The 21520-nt window shown below is 39.2% G+C and overlaps 1 protein-coding gene across 9 annotated transcripts in view; it reads left to right on the top strand.

Annotated features, from left to right (window-relative positions):
* Window positions 1-19814, top strand: part of AP3D1 (adaptor related protein complex 3 subunit delta 1) — a 61599-nt gene extending 41785 nt beyond the window's left edge. For 3 of the 9 annotated variants that reach the window (XM_087952641.1, XM_026681122.2, XM_026681121.2), the window contains 16 exons: window positions 152-223; window positions 383-458; window positions 2490-2689; window positions 3547-3620; window positions 4474-4497; window positions 5576-5777; window positions 6366-6428; window positions 8221-8307; window positions 8615-8752; window positions 9491-9538; window positions 9707-9896; window positions 11001-11089; window positions 11802-11887; window positions 13081-13202; window positions 16062-16141; window positions 17855-18101. In XM_087952641.1, coding sequence (XP_087808767.1) covers window positions 152-223; window positions 383-458; window positions 2490-2689; window positions 3547-3620; window positions 4474-4497; window positions 5576-5777; window positions 6366-6428; window positions 8221-8307; window positions 8615-8752; window positions 9491-9538; window positions 9707-9896; window positions 11001-11089; window positions 11802-11887; window positions 13081-13202; window positions 16062-16141; window positions 17855-17950 — 1647 coding nt within the window. In that variant the 3' untranslated portion in view covers window positions 17951-18101. Of the gene's footprint in view, window positions 1-151; window positions 224-382; window positions 459-2489; window positions 2690-3546; window positions 3621-4473; window positions 4498-5575; window positions 5778-6365; window positions 6429-8220; window positions 8308-8614; window positions 8753-9490; window positions 9539-9706; window positions 9917-11000; window positions 11090-11801; window positions 11888-13080; window positions 13203-16061; window positions 16142-17854 lie in introns of those variants that run through there. The other 6 variants (XM_087952643.1, XM_087952642.1, XM_026681124.2 and 3 more) reach the window with 4 other exon arrangements.
* The last annotated feature ends 1706 nt before the right edge of the window (window positions 19815-21520 follow it).

Here is a 21520-nt window from a genome sequence, read left to right as displayed (position 1 = left end):
AACAATGCAAGTGACTTTTCTACTTTTATCCAGGATTCTTAGCTTTTATTCAAGTGGGAAAAGAAATACCTTTGAATTTCCTTTCATAAATGAAACCCAAGTCACAGCAATCCTATTTCTGAATGTTTTTGTTTGCTTTTTTTTTTTAAAGCGTCGAGAAGTTAGGAAACAGGAGCAGGCAAACAATCCTTTCTACATTAAAAGTTCTCCATCTCCACAAAAGGTAAACAAGGCTTATCTGGGGGAATAAAAATAGTGACTTAGTGCTAGTGATACTTATGTAATAATTGGGGGTTTTTTTAATGTAAGTGTTTGCATGCATCTGTCAGACTGCTGAGTCTGTACATTAGTACTAAATTTCTCTTCTTTTTGCTTTCTGCAGAGGTACCAAGATAGCCCTGGTGTTGAGCACATACCTGTGGTTCAGATCGATCTCTCTGTTCCTTTAAAAGTTCCTGGTAAGAGAATTTTATGGCAGATTTCAGCATCATTTGCTTAGTCTATATTCCTTGGTCAAATTTAAAGGACATTGTTTATGGAATCATCATTCAAAAATAATGAAATGTTGGGAGGCTTGGTGAAACCCCAAAGTTTTCAGAAGTTCAAAAAAATCTGGTACAGGAATCTGAAAATCAGGTCATGAGCATAGTTAATAAAGAAAGAATTCTGGCTGCTAAGAGAAGGACAGAAAACTGAGCAGAGTTCCCTCTGTTTCTCCAGGAAAGCCAATTCCCAGCATTCATGCCCTTTCCGGGCCTATTTATCTTTCTTGACACAGATGCACATGTATAGATGTGATACATACACCCCAAGTCTATGACTTTGATTTAGGACCTAAACAATTTTTAATAAACAATTTTTAGCATAAACAATTGTTAACCATTTTACAGAATGCATGGATACTGCATGTATTTCTGAAAGAAACACTTTCCCAAGTAAAGGGGCCACTACGGAAAAGGCCACCTGGCTGGATAGCCAAAATAAATTTGGGCATAGTCATGCCTGGCATAACATATGCATTTGTTTCTACAATCTAGCCATATAGGGTGTATTACAGTAATCCAAGCGTTCAATGATCAAGGTATGAATTGTTGTTAGGGCAATTCATGCAGTTTCTGAACCTGGTCTATATTGGTTTCTTATTAATAGTACTTTTTTTAAAAAGTACTTTGGTTAAAAAGCATATAAAGTCCTGTAAAATATAATACAGTAAACTGAAATCCTTAAAAATGGAGTGCAACATAGAGACAAACAATAACATTCAAAGCAGCAGTTCTTTTTAAGGACTGCAACATTTAACTGGTTAGTTCAATCAGTCAATTTTTTAGTCAGAAACTTTCTAGCCGACTTTTAAAAAGTCAGTACGGGTAGTCTTCCTTCTTAATGTCCATTCAGAGTTATCACCAATCAGAAAAGGGGGACTTACAATCTGAGCTAGAAATTCCAACAGTCGCCTCCCTCCCCCACCAGAGCTGGGCTGCATTTATGACCATTTGCAGCATCTCACGGTCTTGTGACCACATTACAATGATTTTACTGAAACTTGGCAATTCCATTTTTTGGCAAAAATGCACCAACAGCAAATCTATTTTTTATTTATTTGGTTTGTCAATTGCTTACAAGATAATAGGTATAAGTAAAAACATAGTTAGGAATACATGGATACATATAAGAAAAATAAAAAAATAAAAGAAACAATAGGACAGGGTCGGTAGGCACGTTGGTGTGCTTATGCACGACCCCTACAGACCTCTTAGGAAAGGGGTGAGGTCAATAGTAGACAGTCAAATCATGGATTTGCTTAATGACCGCAATGTTTATTTAACAACCACCATAAAAAGATTTTATCCATGATAAAATCGATTCAGTCATGTGACTGTTTCAACTTAAGACTGTAAAAGGATCTGTCCATTATGGTCTTAACATGAGAATTATCAATCAGACCCTTAAAATCTAGAAGACACAACACGCAAAGAAAAAAAGAAGAAAACTGGGAAAAGAAAAATAGGCAGGTTTGAATATGTCCAAGTTACAATCTATTTCATGACTCTATTTAATGAAATATTTCAAATAACTTTATGAAATGAATGCTGGTAGGTGACAGGTGAGAGATCTCAACTTTTTCTCACTGTTACCTTATGTCAGTGTTTCTCAACCTGCTGGCTGGGGAATTCTGGGAGTTGAAGTCCACACATCTTAAAGCGGCCCAGGTTGAAAAACACTCTCTTATGTATAAAGATAGCAGGTAGAAATGATATGGTTCAATATTTTCCCTTCTCTCACACGGGATGATCAGTGATGTATCTGTGCATCATCTGTTAGCAAAGTTTGCTAACAATTTCTTCAGGCTTGTCACTTTTTCTTGGAATTTAAATCGGGTTGTTTTGACGGCACCTTAATCAAAATGAAAGCTTTCCTTTGCAAGCTGTCTTTCGTTCAGTAGCCGGCCTCCATCCAATCCCTTCCATTCTCTCCTCTGGCCTTATCAGGCTTACCAGCATCTGACCAGTACGTGAAGCTGGAAGAGGAGCGACGGCACCAGCAGAAACTGGAGAAAGACAAGAAGAAAAAGAAGCAGAAGAAAGAAAAATGGGGCAAGCACCGTCGCCACAATTCCCTGCACACAGAGAGCGATGAGGATATTGCGCCCGCCCAGCACGTGGATATTATCACAGAGGAGATGCCAGAAGTAAGTGCCGCAGGGCTTTAAGCCTTTTTTTGTAGACTTCCATCTGCCAGGCTAGAAACCGGGAGACTGTGAGTTCTAGTCCCTCCTTAGGTATGAAAGCCGGATGACTGACTGTGATCTAGTTATTGCCACTCAGCCCAACCTGCCTCAAAAAGTCATTGTTGTGAGGAAAATAGGAGGAGAAAGGAGTATTATGTATATTCCTCACTTTGAGTTATTTATAAAAATAATAAAGGCCGATTATAAATAAATAAATGAAGGGCACTTTGATTCACATTCCTGTTCCATTGTGTGACCCTTAAGCCAGTTGCTAGATCTGGGCCTAGCTCTGCGAATGGTGGGCAGGGCCTGACAGAAATGATGGATGGAGCACAGCCTCAAGTAATTACAGGTGCTAGTTCTCTCTTTCTCAATCCCCTTCTTTCCAGGGAAAAATATCTGCCACAGATTCAGATTGACCACTGTTAGAGAGCTTTTGAATGAGGCCCAAGGTCATACAAAATTAAGCTGTCCTGTTCTTGGTATATTTTACAAGGATGGCACAGCTTGAAGATGGATGTTTGTTTTTCAACAAAATAGGCTATCTTCCTGGCATTCAGAGATAGTACCCTGTAAGTCGCACCAAAGAATGAAATAAATGTGAACTGCAGCCAACAAATACTTTTTCCAGTGTTGCTTTCGTCACCAAAACTGTTTGATCAAGGGGGGAGGGGGAATGATAGAAGTGGGATTAATTGGTTTAGGACACCATAAACGGGAGAAATATAAAGCACCCTTGAGAAACAGAGATCACAATACTTTTTCCTTGAGAATGGATACCTTTTACTCATTTTCTGCCTCTTATGCCTCTTACATAGAATGCTCTGCCCAGTGATGAGGATGACAAGGATCCAAATGATCCCTACAAGGCACTGGATATTGATTTAGATAAGTGAGTACAAATCTTAGCTCTTGCAAAACCCTCTAAGATTCATGCCAATATGTAGTGCTGAATGTGACCGAGTGTGGAATTTATTGAATACTGAACGTGGTATACTCAGATACTCTACATAAATTAGACAAGCTAAAGACTTGGGCTTTGATTCCTAAACAGCTGGTTTTACAAATTTAGTTATAGAATGGCAACTTGAATGTTATCTTGATACATCTGAGATCTGAATATAAAGATGCATTAAGGGAATTCAAGATTGGTAATGGCACAGTGGTTAGAATGCAGTATTGCAAGCTGACTTTGCCCACTTCCAGGAGTTCAATCCTGACCAGCTCAAAGTTAGCCATCCATCTTTCTGAGGTTGGTAAAATGAGGACCCAGATTGTTGGGGACAACATGCTGGCTGTAAACCGCTTAAAGAGGGCTGTGAAGTAGTATATAAGTCTAAGTGCTATAGCTATTGCTATTAAGAATCTTCCAAAGAGAATTGCAGGCTTGGATCTTCCTTATGCCATTAGAGAAGGAATGGAGAAATCTGCACTTTCCAGGTGTTTCTAAACAGCATCTCTTCTGTCCCCAGCTTTAAACCATGCTCATTAATCTTGATGGGATTTGGAGTTCAACTAATAGAGGGCAAATAGTTATTAATTAGCAATTAGTTTCAGAATCTTACTATATTAGTTCCCTAAATTTCAAATGGAGGCAAAACTTATTTGTTTTTCAACACTGAAAGACATTGTTGGAATTTCATAGAATTTCTCTGTTTTGCCTTTGGATTATTTCCATTCCCAGAAATTGTCATATCCTGTAGTCATATTGTTTTTCTTTCTGTCTGTCTGTCTCTCATACACAGTCTGATTTCAGGGAGTTCTGGCAGGTAAGTTCCCTCTTTGACAGCGTAGAAGGCTAACTGCTTCTGTTCAACACTGTAAAACACAACATTGCAAATGTCAGCTGTTTATGCAGAAAACTTAACACCAAATCTCTAAATTTGCACTAAATATCTACATTTACTCTCTGGAATAAAATAGCCAGTCTATGATGATTGGTTGCATAACCACTGAATCCTATCAACAATCTTATTTAAATAAAAGAATAGTGACCCTGCCACTACATTTACACATGTTCCCAATCTTTTAGCAGAGATTTGAGAAATTGTAATTTGATTGAGAAAAATGTTGGGCTTTACAGTGTGAGCTGTTCCTTTTCCTCTACTCCTCCACCCACTTCCTGTAAAATGAGATTCAAGATTAAAGTTTTGTACCAAGGAGGAATCTCCAATTGCTTCAAGATTAATACAACAAATTTGCAAAATTGTCAAGAAGACTAAATTATATATTTCAAGTGGACAATAATTTTCTTTTCTGAATTGTTTTTCCGCTTAATAAAGGCTGACATTTTTTTTTTTGCAGAAGTTCTGTATTTGTCATCAATAGCAGAAATTCTGACTATGTGGAAGCCGGGGATAGGGGGGAATGAATAAATTGTAATTTTGATCTGAAAAAGTTAAAAAGTGAGCAAATAAAAAATTTACTATATTTGCATTAGGGATCATTTCCAAGCTTTCTGAATGTGATTACAAAAATAATCAGGAAAGAAGCCGTGTTTTTCTTTTTCAGACCATACAGCTCTATATTTAAAATGATCTGAATTGAAAATGTTGCACCTTTTCAATCTGGGAAAATGATAGATGAAATTTTCTCAGTTTTCACTCTCTGGAATTTAAAAGCTTGCTTTTATGTTGAAGAATTTTACAAATGGAATTCTAACAATTTTGTTCAATAAACATCACTTACTTTCATGTGATCCTCTTTAGATTGTGTTGAATTATATTTCATCACATGTAGTGGAACTAATTCACTCTGACCTTCTCTGCTGACCCTGAAGTGCTGTTGGAAGCTGGGAGAGACATTTGGTGGAATTTCATTGAAGGTCTTATCATCTTTTTTGTTAAGGCCTTTAACAGACAGTGAGGCACTTCCCGTGCAGAGGCATCGAAATGCCGACAGTCTTAAATCTCCTCAAGAAACTCAAGTCCCCCCGGTTGAAAAGAAAAGCAAGAAGCCAAAAAAGAAGGAAAAGAAGCACAAAGAGAAAGAGAGGGAGAAAGAAAAAAGAAAAGAGCGAGAAAGAAAAGCAGATGAAGATGACAAAAAGGTAATTTCGTTGCTTCTGCCTGCCATATTATTTTTTTACAATCGCAGAAGTCCAATGAAGATTTTAAGAGCTTCTCGATAGGCATAGGTGCCCACAAGGAACAGTGAAATGTAGCCTATTTCAAAGTTTCTGACTTAATAAAATCCTATATATATACTGTTTATAATATTTATGCATATATTTATTATAGATATTTACAATGCAAATAATAAAGATGCGCAAATATTTCTGAACAAACATAGTATATTTGCAGTTACAACCGGAATTCTAGACTGGGATTTAAATAACTATATCTTGCAGTTCTTTTGCATATAACACAGTAGGTAATCAAGAACTGCCAGGTGGTGGCAACTCTTGCACCTGTAGCTTTAAGCATATTATTAAGGAATACAATATTCCTGTAAACATTATGGGACACATAATGTTTATTCAGGATCACAGTTGCTGAGTATCTCTTGTTGAGCTCAAACAAAGCAAATGACATGCTGCCTAGTGCAGTGTGGGAACCCTATAGAAGAAGATGTGTTTTGAATGCTTGAAATTGTCCTGTAATAATTGTCCATAATACTTTTGGGGTGGTTTTTCCAGGCTCAAGATGTGGACCTGTGGCTTTCTGATACCCCACCACCTGTCGCTGCCATGGAAGCAAAGGTTAGTCTCTCCTTTATAAAATGTGCAGCAGAACCTCTGAAAAATATCTCCTTCTCTAGAAACATTGGTTCCAGGGAAGAGAAGGGAGCTCTAGCAAAGAAAATCCAGGTGAACTGGGTAAATAATTTATTATGTCACAAAAAGGTGATTCATAGCATCCTTCCCTTCCCTTGCTATTTTGGATCCAAATTAAATATGCTGTTAAATTAACATTAGCATTAACAGTGGTATTGAGTGTTATGACCTCAGGGGGTGCAGAGAAGTGATTTTTCCCGCCCTTGTGGTCTTGAGAAAAAAACATTCTTCTGGAAAGCATAATCTGTTTTAGGAAGGAGTATTCTATTTCCTGCGGGAGGTTCTACTTTCTCTCTCCCCTCCTCCTCCCCATAACAACAACTGCAAGTTCAGTATTTATTTATTATAAATAGTTTTTATATAAATATATGCAGTAAAAAAAAAAATGGTGATTCCTCCCGTGCTTTTACATCATTATTAACTTCCTTGACAGGTGATGCTTTTCGCATTTCCTAAAATACAGAAGTGCATGTATATACAGGTTGGGAGAGGAGGTTTTTTTTTCTGCTGTTCACTTGTTTTCTCCAAGACTCATTACAACTGAGAGAAATCATCTTTGCACGTGCTGATGACTTTTATCCTAAGGATACCCAGGTTGATAGAAAAGTGGGCCAGATAATAAGACAGAGTATCTTTTTGTGAGCTCATAGTTGGAATTGTGGCCATTGATTACAAATTGAGAACTATTAAGATATTCTTATAACTAGGATGAACAACCCACAGGTTATATGTAACTTACCAGTTTCTTTTTTTTACTACCCATCGAGTTCCCCATGATTATTTATTTATTTATTTATGTATTTGTCAAGCATGTACAAGATAACAAGTATAAGTATTAACATAAACAGGAACAAAGGAAATAAATACAGATAAATGGAGACAGTAAGACAGGGTGCTTATGCACGCCCCCTTTAAGGACCTCTTAGGAATGGGGTGAGGTCCACAGTAGACAGTTTGAGTTAAAGCTGTGAGGGGTTGAGGCTGTAACAATGGAGTTGGGTAGGGCGTTCCAGGCATTGACCACTCTGTTGCTGAAGTCGTATTTTCTGCAATCGAGTTTGGAGCGGTTTACCTTAAGTCTGTATTGGTTGTTTGCCCGTGTATTATTGTGATTGAAGCTGGAGAAGTCGTTGACAGGCAAGATGTTATAGCAGACAATTTTGTGAACTATGCTTAGATTGGACCACAGGTGGTACAGTTCTAGATTGTCTAGGCCCAAAATTTCGAGCCTTGGAGGCATAGGGAATTCTATTGTGAGTGGAGGAGTGGAGTACTTTTTGCTACCGAATTTTGGAGACAAACCTTCAAATTATGAGAAAGTGGTTTTATTTATTTGGTTTTGAGTTGTTGTTTTTTTTAGCAAAACTAAGCATTAAAATAAACTTAACATCTCCATTTTAATCAAAACACCAGAAAGCCAAATGCAAAAAAAAGGGGTTTGCCCTCTTCTGCCTTACAGCTTTAGGATATGCTTTGAGTGGACTTGGGGACCCCATTAATTGAGGAAAGATGCCGGCATGGACTTTCAGTTGGTGGGCTCCTTTGTGTGGCCCATTCCCAAAGAGGCTTGGAGAAGGAGGCTGACTACATTGAGGACTTTGGACTAATATGAACAGGGATCATACCTGGATGACTTGATCTGCATATTTTCTGTGATGTTCCCAAATATGGTCTCTTAGACCAAGCTGGCTTTCATTATCCCAGTTTGTTTCTTTAGCAGGATCTGCCTGAAGTCAGTGTAGATCCAACGGAATCTGAAGAACCTAAGAAAGAGGAGGAATTTCAGGAAGAAGATGAAGGAAAGGTAAGCGGCCTAGAGAACTCCACTTTTCTGTATTTTGCCTGGGAACAGATGCTTCTTGACCAGTTTCTGATAATGGCAACTTGTATCTCATCTGGGAATATTTTCAGTATGGTTTGGATCTACTATAATTTCTGAACTGTCTTTGATCAGCAATATCTTAGGCAGAGGGCTAGGTTGGCCAGCATGAGTTTTAGCAGCAGATTCTGGCAAGATATGTGACTTGTCCAAAATAAAACAGCTTTTACTGGTGAGCCAAGAGGCAGCTGAGGAACCAGGAAGCTGACTTTTGGTCTATGTGGACTTACAGAAATCCAAGCATAGAAAGAAGAAGCATAAGAAGGAGGAAAAATCCAAAGAGAAGAAGCGTCCAAAGCATCGTGAGCGAGGGGATGAGCCACAGTCAGAATCCGTGCAGAACGGAACTCTGGAGGAAGAGCCACTGCCGGTGAGAAATTTGATCAGCGCAGAAAGGTTGTAATGGTTCAATAGCTGGGATACTGAGATTCCGGAAGACCTAACAGCTGTGGCATGGTTCTGCAGCAGCTTTGCCCAGCATCTGGTACTTTACAGAAAGTTCCCCATCCCCTGGTTGAGGTTATTAGGACTGTAATCAACCATTAAGAGCTGCGGGGGCACAGTGGTTAGAATGCTGTACTGCAGGCTACTGCTGCTGCCTGCAGTTGGGCAGTTTGAATCTTACCAGACCAAGGTTGACTCAGCCTTCCATCCTTCCGAGGTGTGTAAAATGAGGACCCAGATTGTTGGGGGCAATATGCTCTGTAAACTGCTTAGCGAGGGCTGTAAAGCACTGTGAAGCGGTATATAAGTCTGAGGGCTATTGCTATTACCTGGTTGTTAAATCTACTGCATTGAAATTCCAATGGTGTTTTTTCAAAAAAACTTCATTTTTTCCTTGAGGACATTTCACTTCTCATCCAAGAAGCTTCTTCAGGTCTCATTGAAGTTCTTCAGTCAGAACTGAAGAAGCTTCTTGAATGAGAAGTGAAAAAAGGTTGTCCCAAAAGTGCTTTTTCAACTATGACCTGGATAACTGAGAATCTCCATAGATACGCTGCACTGAATCCACAGATCACTTCATTGCTGTATAGGCAGCTCCCAAGTCACACCATTCTTTTCTTTCCCCTTTGCTCATCTTGACTTTTCCTCTCTCCTTCTTTCCCAGCCTATGTCAAGCTATACTCTTCTTGCTGAAAATCCCTACATTAAAATGGTGAGTAGTCCAGGTGAATTTTCCAATTTTTGGTTTCTCTTGATTTTTTTGAACTATGATCAGGATCTACCATGCTTTGCTCTTGTTTTCCACACCAGTTTTCAGCAGCATCACGGAGCTCCTAATTTCTCCTGTGTCCTCTCCCTTCCAATGGTTCTTTTTTTGCAGACGTACGATATCCAGGGGAACCTCCAGAATGATAGCCAGGTTACCGTTTCTGTAATCTTTGAAAATAAGAGCAGCAGTTTCCTAAAGAGCATGGAGCTGAACGTTTTGGACTCCCTGAATACTAAAATGCTGCGGCCGGAAGGATCCTCCATCCACGATGGGATACCTGTCCCTTTTCAGCTGCCTCCTGGTATGACTGACTGCTTCCTGGTGAGAGGGGTGGGAAAGAGTTTTTCAAAGAAGCCTTTGTAAAGAATCTTGAAGGATGGGGCATATGTTGTTATGAATACGTATCATAGTTCCATCTGAGCCAAACCTTGGAAGTTTATCTTAAATTTCTAGAGGAACATCGCCTCGTCTCGTTTGTATTTCAGTTTATGGGATTAATTTTCAAAGGTGTGGATTTAGAATTGAACAGATTTTTGCTGTTGCGGGTCCATTGTCAGCCCAAATAATCTCCAAAAGATGTTGGCTGTCTGATCATGACATACGATCTCTGTAAAGGTATTCCTGAGGACCAGAATATGAGCCCATTGGCATATCCTTGGAACAGTAGTTTTAATTGGTTCCCATTATGCAGAGTATTTTCTAAAGGTGAATGACTTTTCGAGTTAAAGTGGATAATGACAAATGTATTTTCCCTATAGTGGTACAGGTAGTCCGCGACTTATGATCACAATGGAGTCCAAAATTTATTTTGTTAATAGAGACATTTGTTAAGTGAGTTTTGCCCCATTTTATGACCTTTCTTGCCACAACTGTTAAGTGAATCACCACAGTTGTTAAGTCAGCAACATGGTTGTTAAGTGAATCCGACTTGCCCATGGACTTCACTTGTCAATCACAAAAGGGGATCACATGATCTGGGGAAACCACAACCATCATAAATGTGAACCATTTGCCAAGCATCTGAAGTTTGATCATGTGACCATGAGGTTGCTGCAACAGTCATAAGTGTGAAAAATGGTTGTAAGTCACTTTTTTCAGTGCTGTTGTAACTTTGAACAGTCACTAAATGAACTGGTGTAAGTCAAGGACTATCTGTACTTTTCTCTAGCAGTTTCCATTCCTGCCTTCAGTACATATTAAAATAATGCTGATTGATGATTTTGCCTATTGTTAAACTGCTAATGCTTTGTACTCTTTAGTGGGAAAAATGGTTAAGTATTTTAAAGAAATTTGAGTGTGAGAAATAAGATTTTGAAATCAAGGTATAATTCTCACTTTGTATATGTAAATCTAACTACATTCTGCTATCCCATTCTAATTTTTTTTTGTCTTTTCCCAAACTTAGGAGTCTCAAATGAAACCCAGTTTGTTTTCACCCTGCAGAGTATTGCCATGGCACAAAAACTAAAAGGGACCTTGTCATTTATAGTCAAAGTAAGAGCCTGTTATCCTTTGCTAATGCATGTAGTTCATTGCTGGGAAAATATTAAAAGGGATTCAAGAGATATTAAGATCAACTTTTTATTTTTCAAAGAGATGACCCTCACTAGTTAGCTTGAGTGAATTTTTTCCCCATCCTGGTGCTGCAATGGGCGTAAGGGTGAAAAACAGTCATCGGTGACTTTTTCAGTGCCGTCGTAACTTCAAACAGTCACTAAACGAATGGTTTCAAGTCGAGGACTACCTATATCCGAACTTGGGGGCAACTGGAGATACTTCCTTCAAGGAAGTGGGAAATGAGCTCCCTGCAGGCTTTTGGTTGAGGCTTCCTCCTATTATAGCAACTCTCCCAGAAGAGTAAAAGTAGGGTTCCCAAGGGAGATTGGGGATAAAGTCAACCACATCTTAAAGTTGCCAAGCTTGAAAAACACTATTCTAGGCAGTGATGGAGAATGGAGTTGGCTTTCTGTTGCTGTGTATGAGGAGAGAATCAAATCAAACATTTGGCCATATCAGGAAGTTAAAATGTTTGGGTTCTATCAAAGAGGATAAAATGTGATATTGTATTTTAAAGGATGTGTGACCTTCTGATTCCCTCCCCTTCCCAGTATCTGTTTGGGATGAAGCTCTTTTAGGAATGTTTAAACTAAGTCTCATCCACTAGTTTTGGTCCTGTGATTTACCTCCACTTATCATTATGCTGCAGGACGATGAAGGCTCAACACATGAAAAGTTAGACTTCAAGCTATACTTCAGTTGTGCCTCTTATCTAATTACGACACCCTGTTATAGGTAGGTTAATGGTTCTTCCTGAAGAAAAGCAACTTGTGCTTCATTTGTTGAAAGAAATATGCTGCGCTGTTACCTATAGATCAGCATTATTCTTGCAATGATGTGGTTGTGACTTGATGAATTTGTACTTAAAATTCAGTGAGAATGCAAGAAGAATCAAAGAACTCTTAAGGAGGGGGAGAAAATGATGTTACTTCAGTTACACACACTCAAACTTAATTTCAGAAATCCGTAACATAATTCCTATGGGTAGCAGAGTATTTCTCACAGCTAAAAATCACCCCTGCACGTTCTTAAAATGAATATGTTTGCTTTAAAATCTCTTGAACTTTGGTTAATTGCACAGAAAAATTCTGAAATTTGTAAAACTTGCAAAAGCTTACGTTCTCATGCAGGATTTTAGGATGATGTAGCTAAAAATCACATCAACTGTGGCACTCTAGAAACATTTTGGAAAGAGTTAAAGTGGTTTGAAGTGAGCATGTTTCCCTTCACCGCATCCATCCCTGAGTATTTAATTGTATCTGTGAGAACGCCTCAATGGGGAATTTAATGGAAATAGTTGTTTGCATTAAAATTAGCACAGAATGTGAGGAATAATGTAATTAGAAAAAGATTCCAGATGATTACACTTGAGGAATAGATTAGTCAGATGTACAGTATAAAGTATTGTAGCAATTTCATGATATCTTGTGTTACAGTAGTAAGCCTGTAGATGAATAAATAAAAATAAATAGCTGTCTGGAGAATTTTGTTGTCAACCAGATGATAACAGCTTTTGTATTATACCTTGGATCTGACTTTTTCTAATGTTGTCTAAAGAATACATTAAGCAGATGACCAATAAAGGAAGCATCCCCGAAGATTACAGAAAGAGTGTTGTCCCTGGTGCTCTCTGAGCTTTGGTTGTTTGCTTGTAGAAGTTTCACTATCCAACCAGATAACATCATCACCAGGCATTGGTTGCAAGCAAACAACCAAACCCAGAGAGCACCAAGGACTCCACAGTTCAACTCCTAATTACATATATTCTCTTTTATTCTAATTACAGAAAGTAAATATAGACTGAGCTTGGAATAAGTTTTATAAATCTCCTCTAATATCAGATAGGTCAAGGTAGATGTTAGCCATTCTGTAATTTCCAACTTCCTCCACTGCTGATCTAAGCTTCTTCCTCTTTGCATTTTCCACAGTGATGCTTTTGCCAAGCTGTTGGAGTTGGGGGACCTGCATGCTAGCTCAATTAAAGTTGATGGCATCACCATCCCTTTCCATCACCTCCTGGCAAAAATTTGCTTCCACCATCATTTCTCTGGTGAGTTCCTGCTAAGAAGACTCCTTGACTCACAGTTTTGTGTATATTGGCTCACCACTCTGCTGTTGGGCATCAACTTCCCTACTTCAGGATGACACGAAGATTGGTGAACCCTCATTTTGCAAAGTTCTTCAGACAGTTGACAATCAGCCATTCTTTAGCTCTGGTTTCTTAATGCTGAAGAGGAGGTAACCTCCTAATCTTCCCAGCCGGGCAGTTCTCCATTTGTTGAGACTGTAACTTCCAGAGTTTCCCAGTTCTAAGCTCTGGACCTTGCTTCCCAGTACATCTAGGGAATATTAGGTTGTGAAAGGCTGGGTATTTTTCACAATCCACTCCAACTACTCTGTTTCCCTGAAAATACGACCTCCTTGATTTTTACATGTGCGCCCAAATAAGCCCTACCCCCCCAAATAAGCCCTAATTAAGATCCCGCCCACTCCAGAGTGCACAGGTAAAAATTAAGCTAGGGTGGGGATGGGGGGATGGAGCTGCCCTACTACTTACTTTTGGACAGTTGTAGCCAGGCCTCACACACCCCGACACCTGCCTTGCCAGCCCATTTCTTCTGCAGCTGGCAAGGCTTTCCTGAAGGCCTCTGTAGCTGATAACAGAGCCCCGGATTGATCCAGAGCTCTGTTATCAGCTGCAGTGGCCTTCAGGAAAGTCTTGCCAGCCGCAGAAGAAGTTCCTGAAGACCTCTGACAGCAAAAAGGAGTCCAGGGGCAACGCACACAAGTTAGTCAGTGGATAGCATCCCCTTAAAATAAGACCTGGTGCCTTTTTTTGGTCTTATTTTGGGGAAAACAAGGTTGGATTCTGAAAATTTGGGCTACAAAAGTTTGCTCCTTCTGAAAGTGTACCCTACATTCCAAAACTCTATGCTATAATTAAATGTTGATGGTTGTTAGTACAGTGCAGTTTTTCTTTGCTGGAACAAATGTAACTTCTTGTTCCAAAATTAATTTTTTCCCCTAATGGTTCTTCATTGCTCCTTTTCTCTTAAACTCAGTGTGCCAATATAATTTTGGGTTAGTTCTTTTATAATGCAGCAGTCGTTTTTATCTACCGTCTTGAATTGTTTATATATGTGTAAAGCATATATATTTATGTTTAAAAGAAGTAAACCAAGAATGTGAGATTAAGCCTTTTGTAAAAGGTACTCGAAAGGAAAATAGTTCTTGCTAGTTTGTTGCTCCCAAATAATTTGTGGTTTGCATGCAGAATATTCCTGGTTAATAGATTAAATACTTGGAAAATGTAAACAAGCTTTTCCATGCCTATGATGCTGCAAAATTGCTATCACTTGAGAGTAGGAAACATTTAGTTAGATTGACTGAGGTGGTCCCCTTTTTCAGATGCAGGATTGTCTATTACAGTGTTTTTCAATCCCAGCAATTTAAGATATGTGGACTTCAACTTCTCCAGCCAACATGCTGGGAATTCTGGGAGTTGAATTCCACATATCTTAAATTTGCTGAGATTGAGAAACACTGATCTTCTACATAGTAAATATGTTGTGCCCTGGGTATAAGCCAGCTTTTCTACCCTGATAACACCTAGGTTAACACTAGAGATTTTTAAGAAGAGATTGGACAGTCATTTGTCCATGGTATAGGGTCTCCTGCTTGAGTAGGGAATTGGATTAGAAAACCTCCAGTGTCCCTTTCCAAATCTGTTACTCTGTTAACAATTTACAATCATCACCCAGAGGGCAAACAATACTTTATCATCAGAAAAAAATAAAAAAAGCAAGAATAAAGTTAATTCCAGAAATTCCATGGAAGCTTAATGGAGCAGCTGAAATGACAATTTCCTACCAGCCAAGAAAAATCTGCTTCTCTCAGCTAGGAATTCCTAAAGAGGTTTATAATATTTTAGACTTTATGTTTCATATTTTGCATTGTTCTCCCTTGTGTTTTTATTGAAATGTGATGTGCACGTGCCATGCGATAAATAAATAAATCCTAGAGAGGTATCTTGGGATCTTTAAAAGGACATTAAAACCATGCAAGCTTGCAGGAGGCTTCTTATTGAACGTAGTGTGAGTTGCTGTGCTAGTTTTGCCTCATTATTAGAAGGAAAAACGTAATTGCTAGTGCTTCTCAAATGACTTCCCATGAGAAAACTGCTAATTCTGTGAGCCAAAAGCATCTCTTCTTAGAGGAGATGTTTCACTGTAACAGATTCACTATGCTGACTGTCTCAGTGCAATTACTTGCTGGTGCTCAGTAATTTTGCTGCATCTGCACAAATGTGATGTCATCAAAATCTAGGGATATATATGAGAATGATGTGCCTTGGGGAAAAAATGGCTTGTTTCTGTTCTGAAGAATGGAAAAGGAAAACAGGCACTAAAAAGAGCAGAACACCCCAACTGTCAATAAAAAAAATAGTCAGATAAACATGATTTTTGGCACTTGGGATTCTTCCCTCTCTCCATCATTTGTTGCCTGAGTGACTGGCTAGTGATCTACTTAAATCAGTGGCTCATGTAGATACGCACTCCTTAAAACTCTGCAAATCTTTTTTTTTTTTAATCCAAAAGCCTTACAGTAGAACCTCTGGTCACGAACACTTCTGACCACAACCAAATCGGGTTCCAACCAAAAAATTCACAACATTTTTGAATCGGGTCACGATTCAAAAATCGGGTGGCGATCAAACATGGCTGTGGCTGATTTCCTTTTCCACACCATTTTTTTTTTTAGTAGGCGCATGCTCAGTCAGTCTCGCTTCAGGTCACGACCAAATCGGGTTGTGACCGAAGTTACGGAATGAATTACGGTTGTGACCAGAGGTTCTACTGTATTTGGGGAAGGGATGGAAGCCCTTTAACCATTTTCTTTTTTCTTTCAGTTGTTGAACGTATGGGGGTCTGTGCATCCATGTACAGCCGTTCTATCCAGGGCCATCATGTCTGCCTACTCGTGAAAAAGGTGAATCCAAAAACCAAGCTCAAAGTACAAAATTGCGCAACCGATATGTGGTGATAGCATTACCAGATGTTTAATCAGTCAGTTACAAATAATAAAGCGTAATAGGACACTGTCCCATCATGCATATGATGCAATTGCAGAAACCAGATATTTTAATCACAGGCATTCCCTAGTAGGTAGTGACTTTTCTCGTCTCTAGATTTTATTACTTCCACAATAAAATTAAAATATCTAAGTAGTCCTCACTTAATGACTCTAATTCAAAATGGCAACTCTCTCGCTAAGTAGGTGATGTGATTGGAAAGCAGAAAGTCACATGACCGTACCAACTTACAATGGAAGTTTTGGCACTTCCGGTTGCGTTTGTTCAGCGAATCCCGCATGCGGGGATTTAAATGAGACATCACATGACTGACTTGCAACCTTTTGCCAGCTTTGCCATTGAAATCTGGAATCTGTTGGAATCTGGCTATTAGGCTTACAAAAGGTGATCACCTGTCAGCTCTCCCAGGTAAACCAAACAGGACAAACTAGTTCTACTTTATGGTGTGGTTACATTATCAGTATCCTGCAAGTCTGAAAGTACAAACTCCCCCCTGCCACTTGAACGATTAGGATCAATCCTTACTAAGATTCCTTTTCTGACCATTAGGCCACTGGGGGCTCCTGCTTCTCATGACTGGTTTGTTTCCTGGGTAGCATTTCTTCCCCTCTTTCCTCAAGGCCACCCACAGATTTCATCACGTCACATGACCACAGGCATCTGCAAGCATCATAACATGTGCAAAGATTGCCAAGCACCCAAGTCATGATCACAACTTCAAGGACTGGATGTAAATCCCTTTTTCCAGCACAGTCGTAACTTTGAATGATCCCTAAACAAATGGTCATTAAGTGAGGTCTATCTATACTCTTAATAACATCCTTGGTTAGAATATCAGTATTAAATAATAAATCAGTTCCAACAATTAATGCAAAAGAAATTGTTTAATTTTTTGGAATTGACACAATAGGGGCTGCTCTTGTAATTTACTCAGTATTTGCAGTAATACTTATATGCATCTACTTCTTTAAACACACCATTTACGGAACGCAAGGAAGATAGCCATCAGGTGACCGGTAGTGGCATTAGTAGCATTGTATATTTTGTCTACTTCCAACTTGGATTTGCTTTATAAAGAGAAGAAGTAAGTTAAATCTTGTCTGTTTAACACCTCTCTCAATCTGACTCCCTGCTAAAGCCATAATGAAGTTGCTTCCTAACAGACAGGTAAATATTGACATCTCCTCGTAAGAATAGGAGAAAAGAACAAACATGATTCAGTTCCCAGGCAGATGAGAAGAAAGATGATTATGAGAAACAGATTGATCTAGTGATTAAGCCACCAGGCTTGAAATGGGGGAAACTAGTTTTAGTTCTCATTTTAGGCATGAAAACCGGTTGACTGACTTTGAGCTAATCACCAGGAGGCAGTGAGTTCTAGTCCCACTTTAGGCATGAAAACTGGCCAGTGACTTTAAGCCAGTCTCTCTCTCACAGCCCAACTCACCTGACAAGGTACTTGTTGTGAGGCAAATAGGAGGAGGAAGATGCATTGGATGTAATAAAGGGATACAAACAAAGAGTTAAGAATCATGCTACCTTAACCCTAAAAAGTATTTTTTCTCTCTCTCTCTTCCCCCCCTCCGCCCCTTCAATGCATCCTTTGGCAGGGAGAAAACTCTGTGTCCATTGATGGAAAATGCGATGATTCAACCTTATTGGGAAATCTGTTGTCAGAATTCAAAGAAACCCTGTCAAAATGCTGAATACTCTTGGAATCGGGCACAGCCCTTCGTCCTTCTGGCCCCCCCAGATGAGCAGCATCCCAAGGCTCATGGACTGAAACCAGTGGAGCATTCGATTTTTCTCCCTCTGTGCGCATGTTTGATCTCCCAGGGCATGTGTTTTCCATTTCTTCCTCCCTCCTGGGTTGTTGTGTTCGTTCTATTTTTGTTTTAATTTTCTTGCGGTTTACACATCTTAGAACTTGTGCTCTCCTCTGTTTGGAACGGTCCGACCATAGCAAAGAGATCCCCGATTGGCATCCTGGCCAGGAGAAAACGGGGTAGAGGAGATACAGAGTCCATATTGGAAACCCAACAGCATCCCTGGGTCTGCTTGCACCTCTCCCGGTGTGAGAGCAGGTAAATTCCATTCCTCGTTTTAAACTGCCCGCGCTTAAAAAGGAGAAAAACGTCAGGATGTCCCTCCTCTGCAACCAATTTGGATGCATCTTCCCTCCTTCCCTACGGTTGTTCCAGAGCATTTCCTGCTGCCCGAGGCTGGGATTGGTTAATCCTCTCTCATCAGGATGGGCTCCCACAGGAATGTTTGAAGCCCAATGCAATATATCATTTCTGAAATTAACAAAAGGTACCCTAATTAGAAGTCCAAAGTCATTGTGTCTGTGTAGATTTGGGGGTTTTGTGGTTATTTTTTCTTTCTTCTATGTTTAGGTTGAACAATCCTACAGTGGGGCCAATCTGCCATGCCCAGCTTTTACAAAGCCTAAGCAGATGGCCACAATCTAGTGACAGTTTGTTTTTGAAAGTGTCCACACTCCATAGTTGCAGCCAGTGAATTTCTTTCTTTCTTTCTTTCTTTCTTTCTTTCTTTCTTTCTTTCTTTCTTTCTTTCTTTCTTTCTTTCTTTCTTTCTTTCTTTCTTCCTTCCTTCCTTCCTTCCTTCCTTCCTTCCTTCCTTCCTTCCTTCCTTCCTTCCTTCCTTCCTTCTTTCTTTCTTTCTTTCTTTCTTTCTTTCTTTCTTTCTTTCTTTCTTTCTTTCTTTCTTTCTTTCTTTCTGACAAACTTGTCTTTTTCTCTTCCGCAAGATTGGAAGATATTAGTGATGATCAGTTACAAATAGGGTGGGACACCTTGATTGTTAAGTTAATGAGAAATTGCACCTTGCAACCCCTTTTTTTTTAATTCTCCCACAATGAAACTTTACTATTGGATACTCCAAAAACTGATATTTAGAATCCTGAACTTGGGGAGACGGTGTCATGGGTGGGGTGGGGGGACAGGATGGAACCAACAGAACCCTTTGGTCTCTGGCTTGCATTATGTCCTCTATGTTTCAAGACATTTGGTGCCTCAATATTCTTCTGTGTGGTCAGGGGTCTTTTTTTTTTTAAATATCAGTACAGTAATTATGTCTATTGGGAGCCGAGCTGCAAGATTTACTGAGAATAATTTAGCATTCTCCCAATATTGCAGCAGAGGCTGGTGAAGCAATTATTGCAAGGAGCAAAGCCGGGAGTGTTATTTGTTGACTTTTTGTGAATTAGTGCAGATTTTCCTGGGGGTTGGGAAATCTGTGCCTATTCAGAAATGTCTTAAAAGGGCAAATGCTCCTTGAAGTTAATGGATTTTAAATATATATATCTATATATATATATCTATATATATATATATATTCCTGGATAAAAACTTGTCACTTTAGCATGTAGAGTCTGTTCTCTTACAGTGATTCTAAAAACCTTCTGAAAATTGTACAATATGTTATGTTTAAAAGAAAAAGTTATTTACTATCGACATTCCCCCACAAAACACATACCACAAAGCTGCTGTAAGAATTTTTTGTGTCAAGATGATTGAATAAAATTTCAAAACTTACAGAATTTAAAAATCTTTTGAATTGTGCCTTGAATCTTAATGGTGAATGCAGAATTTTTAACCCTTTTGCGCTTGGTTCAAATTGCCTCTTGGCGCTTAACAACAGATAATAGATTGAAATCCAGATTTTAAAGGAGTTTTAATCATAGTTCGTTTGGTAAGATTGTGAATAGTCATCATTGCTGCCTTCACCCAGTCACTTTAATCTGATCCATAAGAGGGAACCTATCATTTTTTGTGTCCGTTTTGTTTCAGAAAGGCTCCAAGACATTTCCCACGCTGCTGGGGAACAGGGATGTTAAGCAAATAAACTTCTTCAATTTGTATGTGGATATAGTAGGATTAATCATCAGGATAGCAGTTTGGATGGATCTCTTCATTTTATTTTGTGTGTCACATTTGTGTTACACAAAAGAAACAGCAACTCAACAATTCAACAACTAGGCTCAAGTAGTTGTAAGAGAGTGGCGTCCTCTTCCATATCCTTCAAAGCCATCATTTTGAGCCAGTTTTTTGACAGAGTATCTCCTATACCTATGAACAGAGAGAGGAAACCCACAGGTATTATTAATAACTCTTCCCACCACTTCATATTTATTAAGTGAGCTTCACTTTAGCCCAAGACAAAACAAGCCCTTCAATACTTGGGCTGGTAATTGAGGAAAGCACAGAAAGTTCTAAGGAGTGTCTCGGTTCATTAGAAATGTTTTCCCCTGTAGATTACCTCTAATCAAAATATATGACTTTTAATTACCAACGGCTCAGACTCAACATCCCCTTTGCTGTGATTCACTTGAATATTGTCTTTGACTAAAGCAGGGATGTCCAGCCTTGGCCAATTTAAGACCGACTCAGATTAGATCCTGCAACATTATCCTAGGACACATATATTTCCTTTTATTTACTTGAAGACCTGTGCACTTCAACCCCCAGAATTATCCAGGCTGGAGAATTCTGGGGGTTGAAGTCCAGGTCTTAAAGTAGCCAAGGTTGGACACCACTGGACTAAAAGTTCCACTTAGACACTGATTGCTCCAGGGACAAGTCTGAACAACCCCTTTTTAAAATCATCAGTGAGTCAGCTTTGGCAACAACTTGGTGTTCAATAAAGTTAGCCAAATTTTATGGAAAGAAGCCATTTTGAAGTTGCTATATAACCTGTAGCAAGGAGACTGTCAGCGCTAAAGTCTCAAAATGGCCTCAGTCAGACCATCATAAAAAAAACCACCTACTTTGTGGAGGGTTAGTTTTGAAGGCCACACTTCTTGGGAACAGTCTATGGAGCATTGTAGACTGGACAGTAAATCAAGAAGAGCAAGATCAGCCTCTTCTATTTGGTCTGGGCAAAATAGGGCCTGGTTTGGCAGGTGCGACCACTTTCAAAGAGTGTTTTAAATTAGGTTCTGAATTTCATAGCCCTGATCTAAGAGGTGGTATTCTCTCAATAAAAAATGCTGATCTTAACTAAAGGGAATCTTTCTCAGTCTTGCCAACTTGAAGATACACGGACTTGAACTCCCAGAATTCCATATACAGGTAATCCTCAACTTTTGTTTTGTGACCGTTCAAAGTTACAACAGCACTGAAAAAAAGGTATTTATGACCACTTCTCACACAGCCATTGCAGCATCCCCATGGTTGCATAATCAAAATTTGGACACTTGTCAACTGGCATGTATTTATGATGGTTGCACTGTCCTGGGGTCACGTGATCACCAT

Source organism: Notechis scutatus, chromosome 1 (genome assembly GCF_049901735.1).
Source record: "Notechis scutatus isolate UNSWTSFEM ecotype Mainland chromosome 1, rNotScu1.2, whole genome shotgun sequence".
NCBI classification, from domain to species: Eukaryota; Metazoa; Chordata; class Lepidosauria; order Squamata; family Elapidae; genus Notechis; species Notechis scutatus.
The sequence above is the reverse complement of the archived record's forward strand: the minus strand, read 5'-3'. Positions and strand labels throughout refer to the sequence as shown.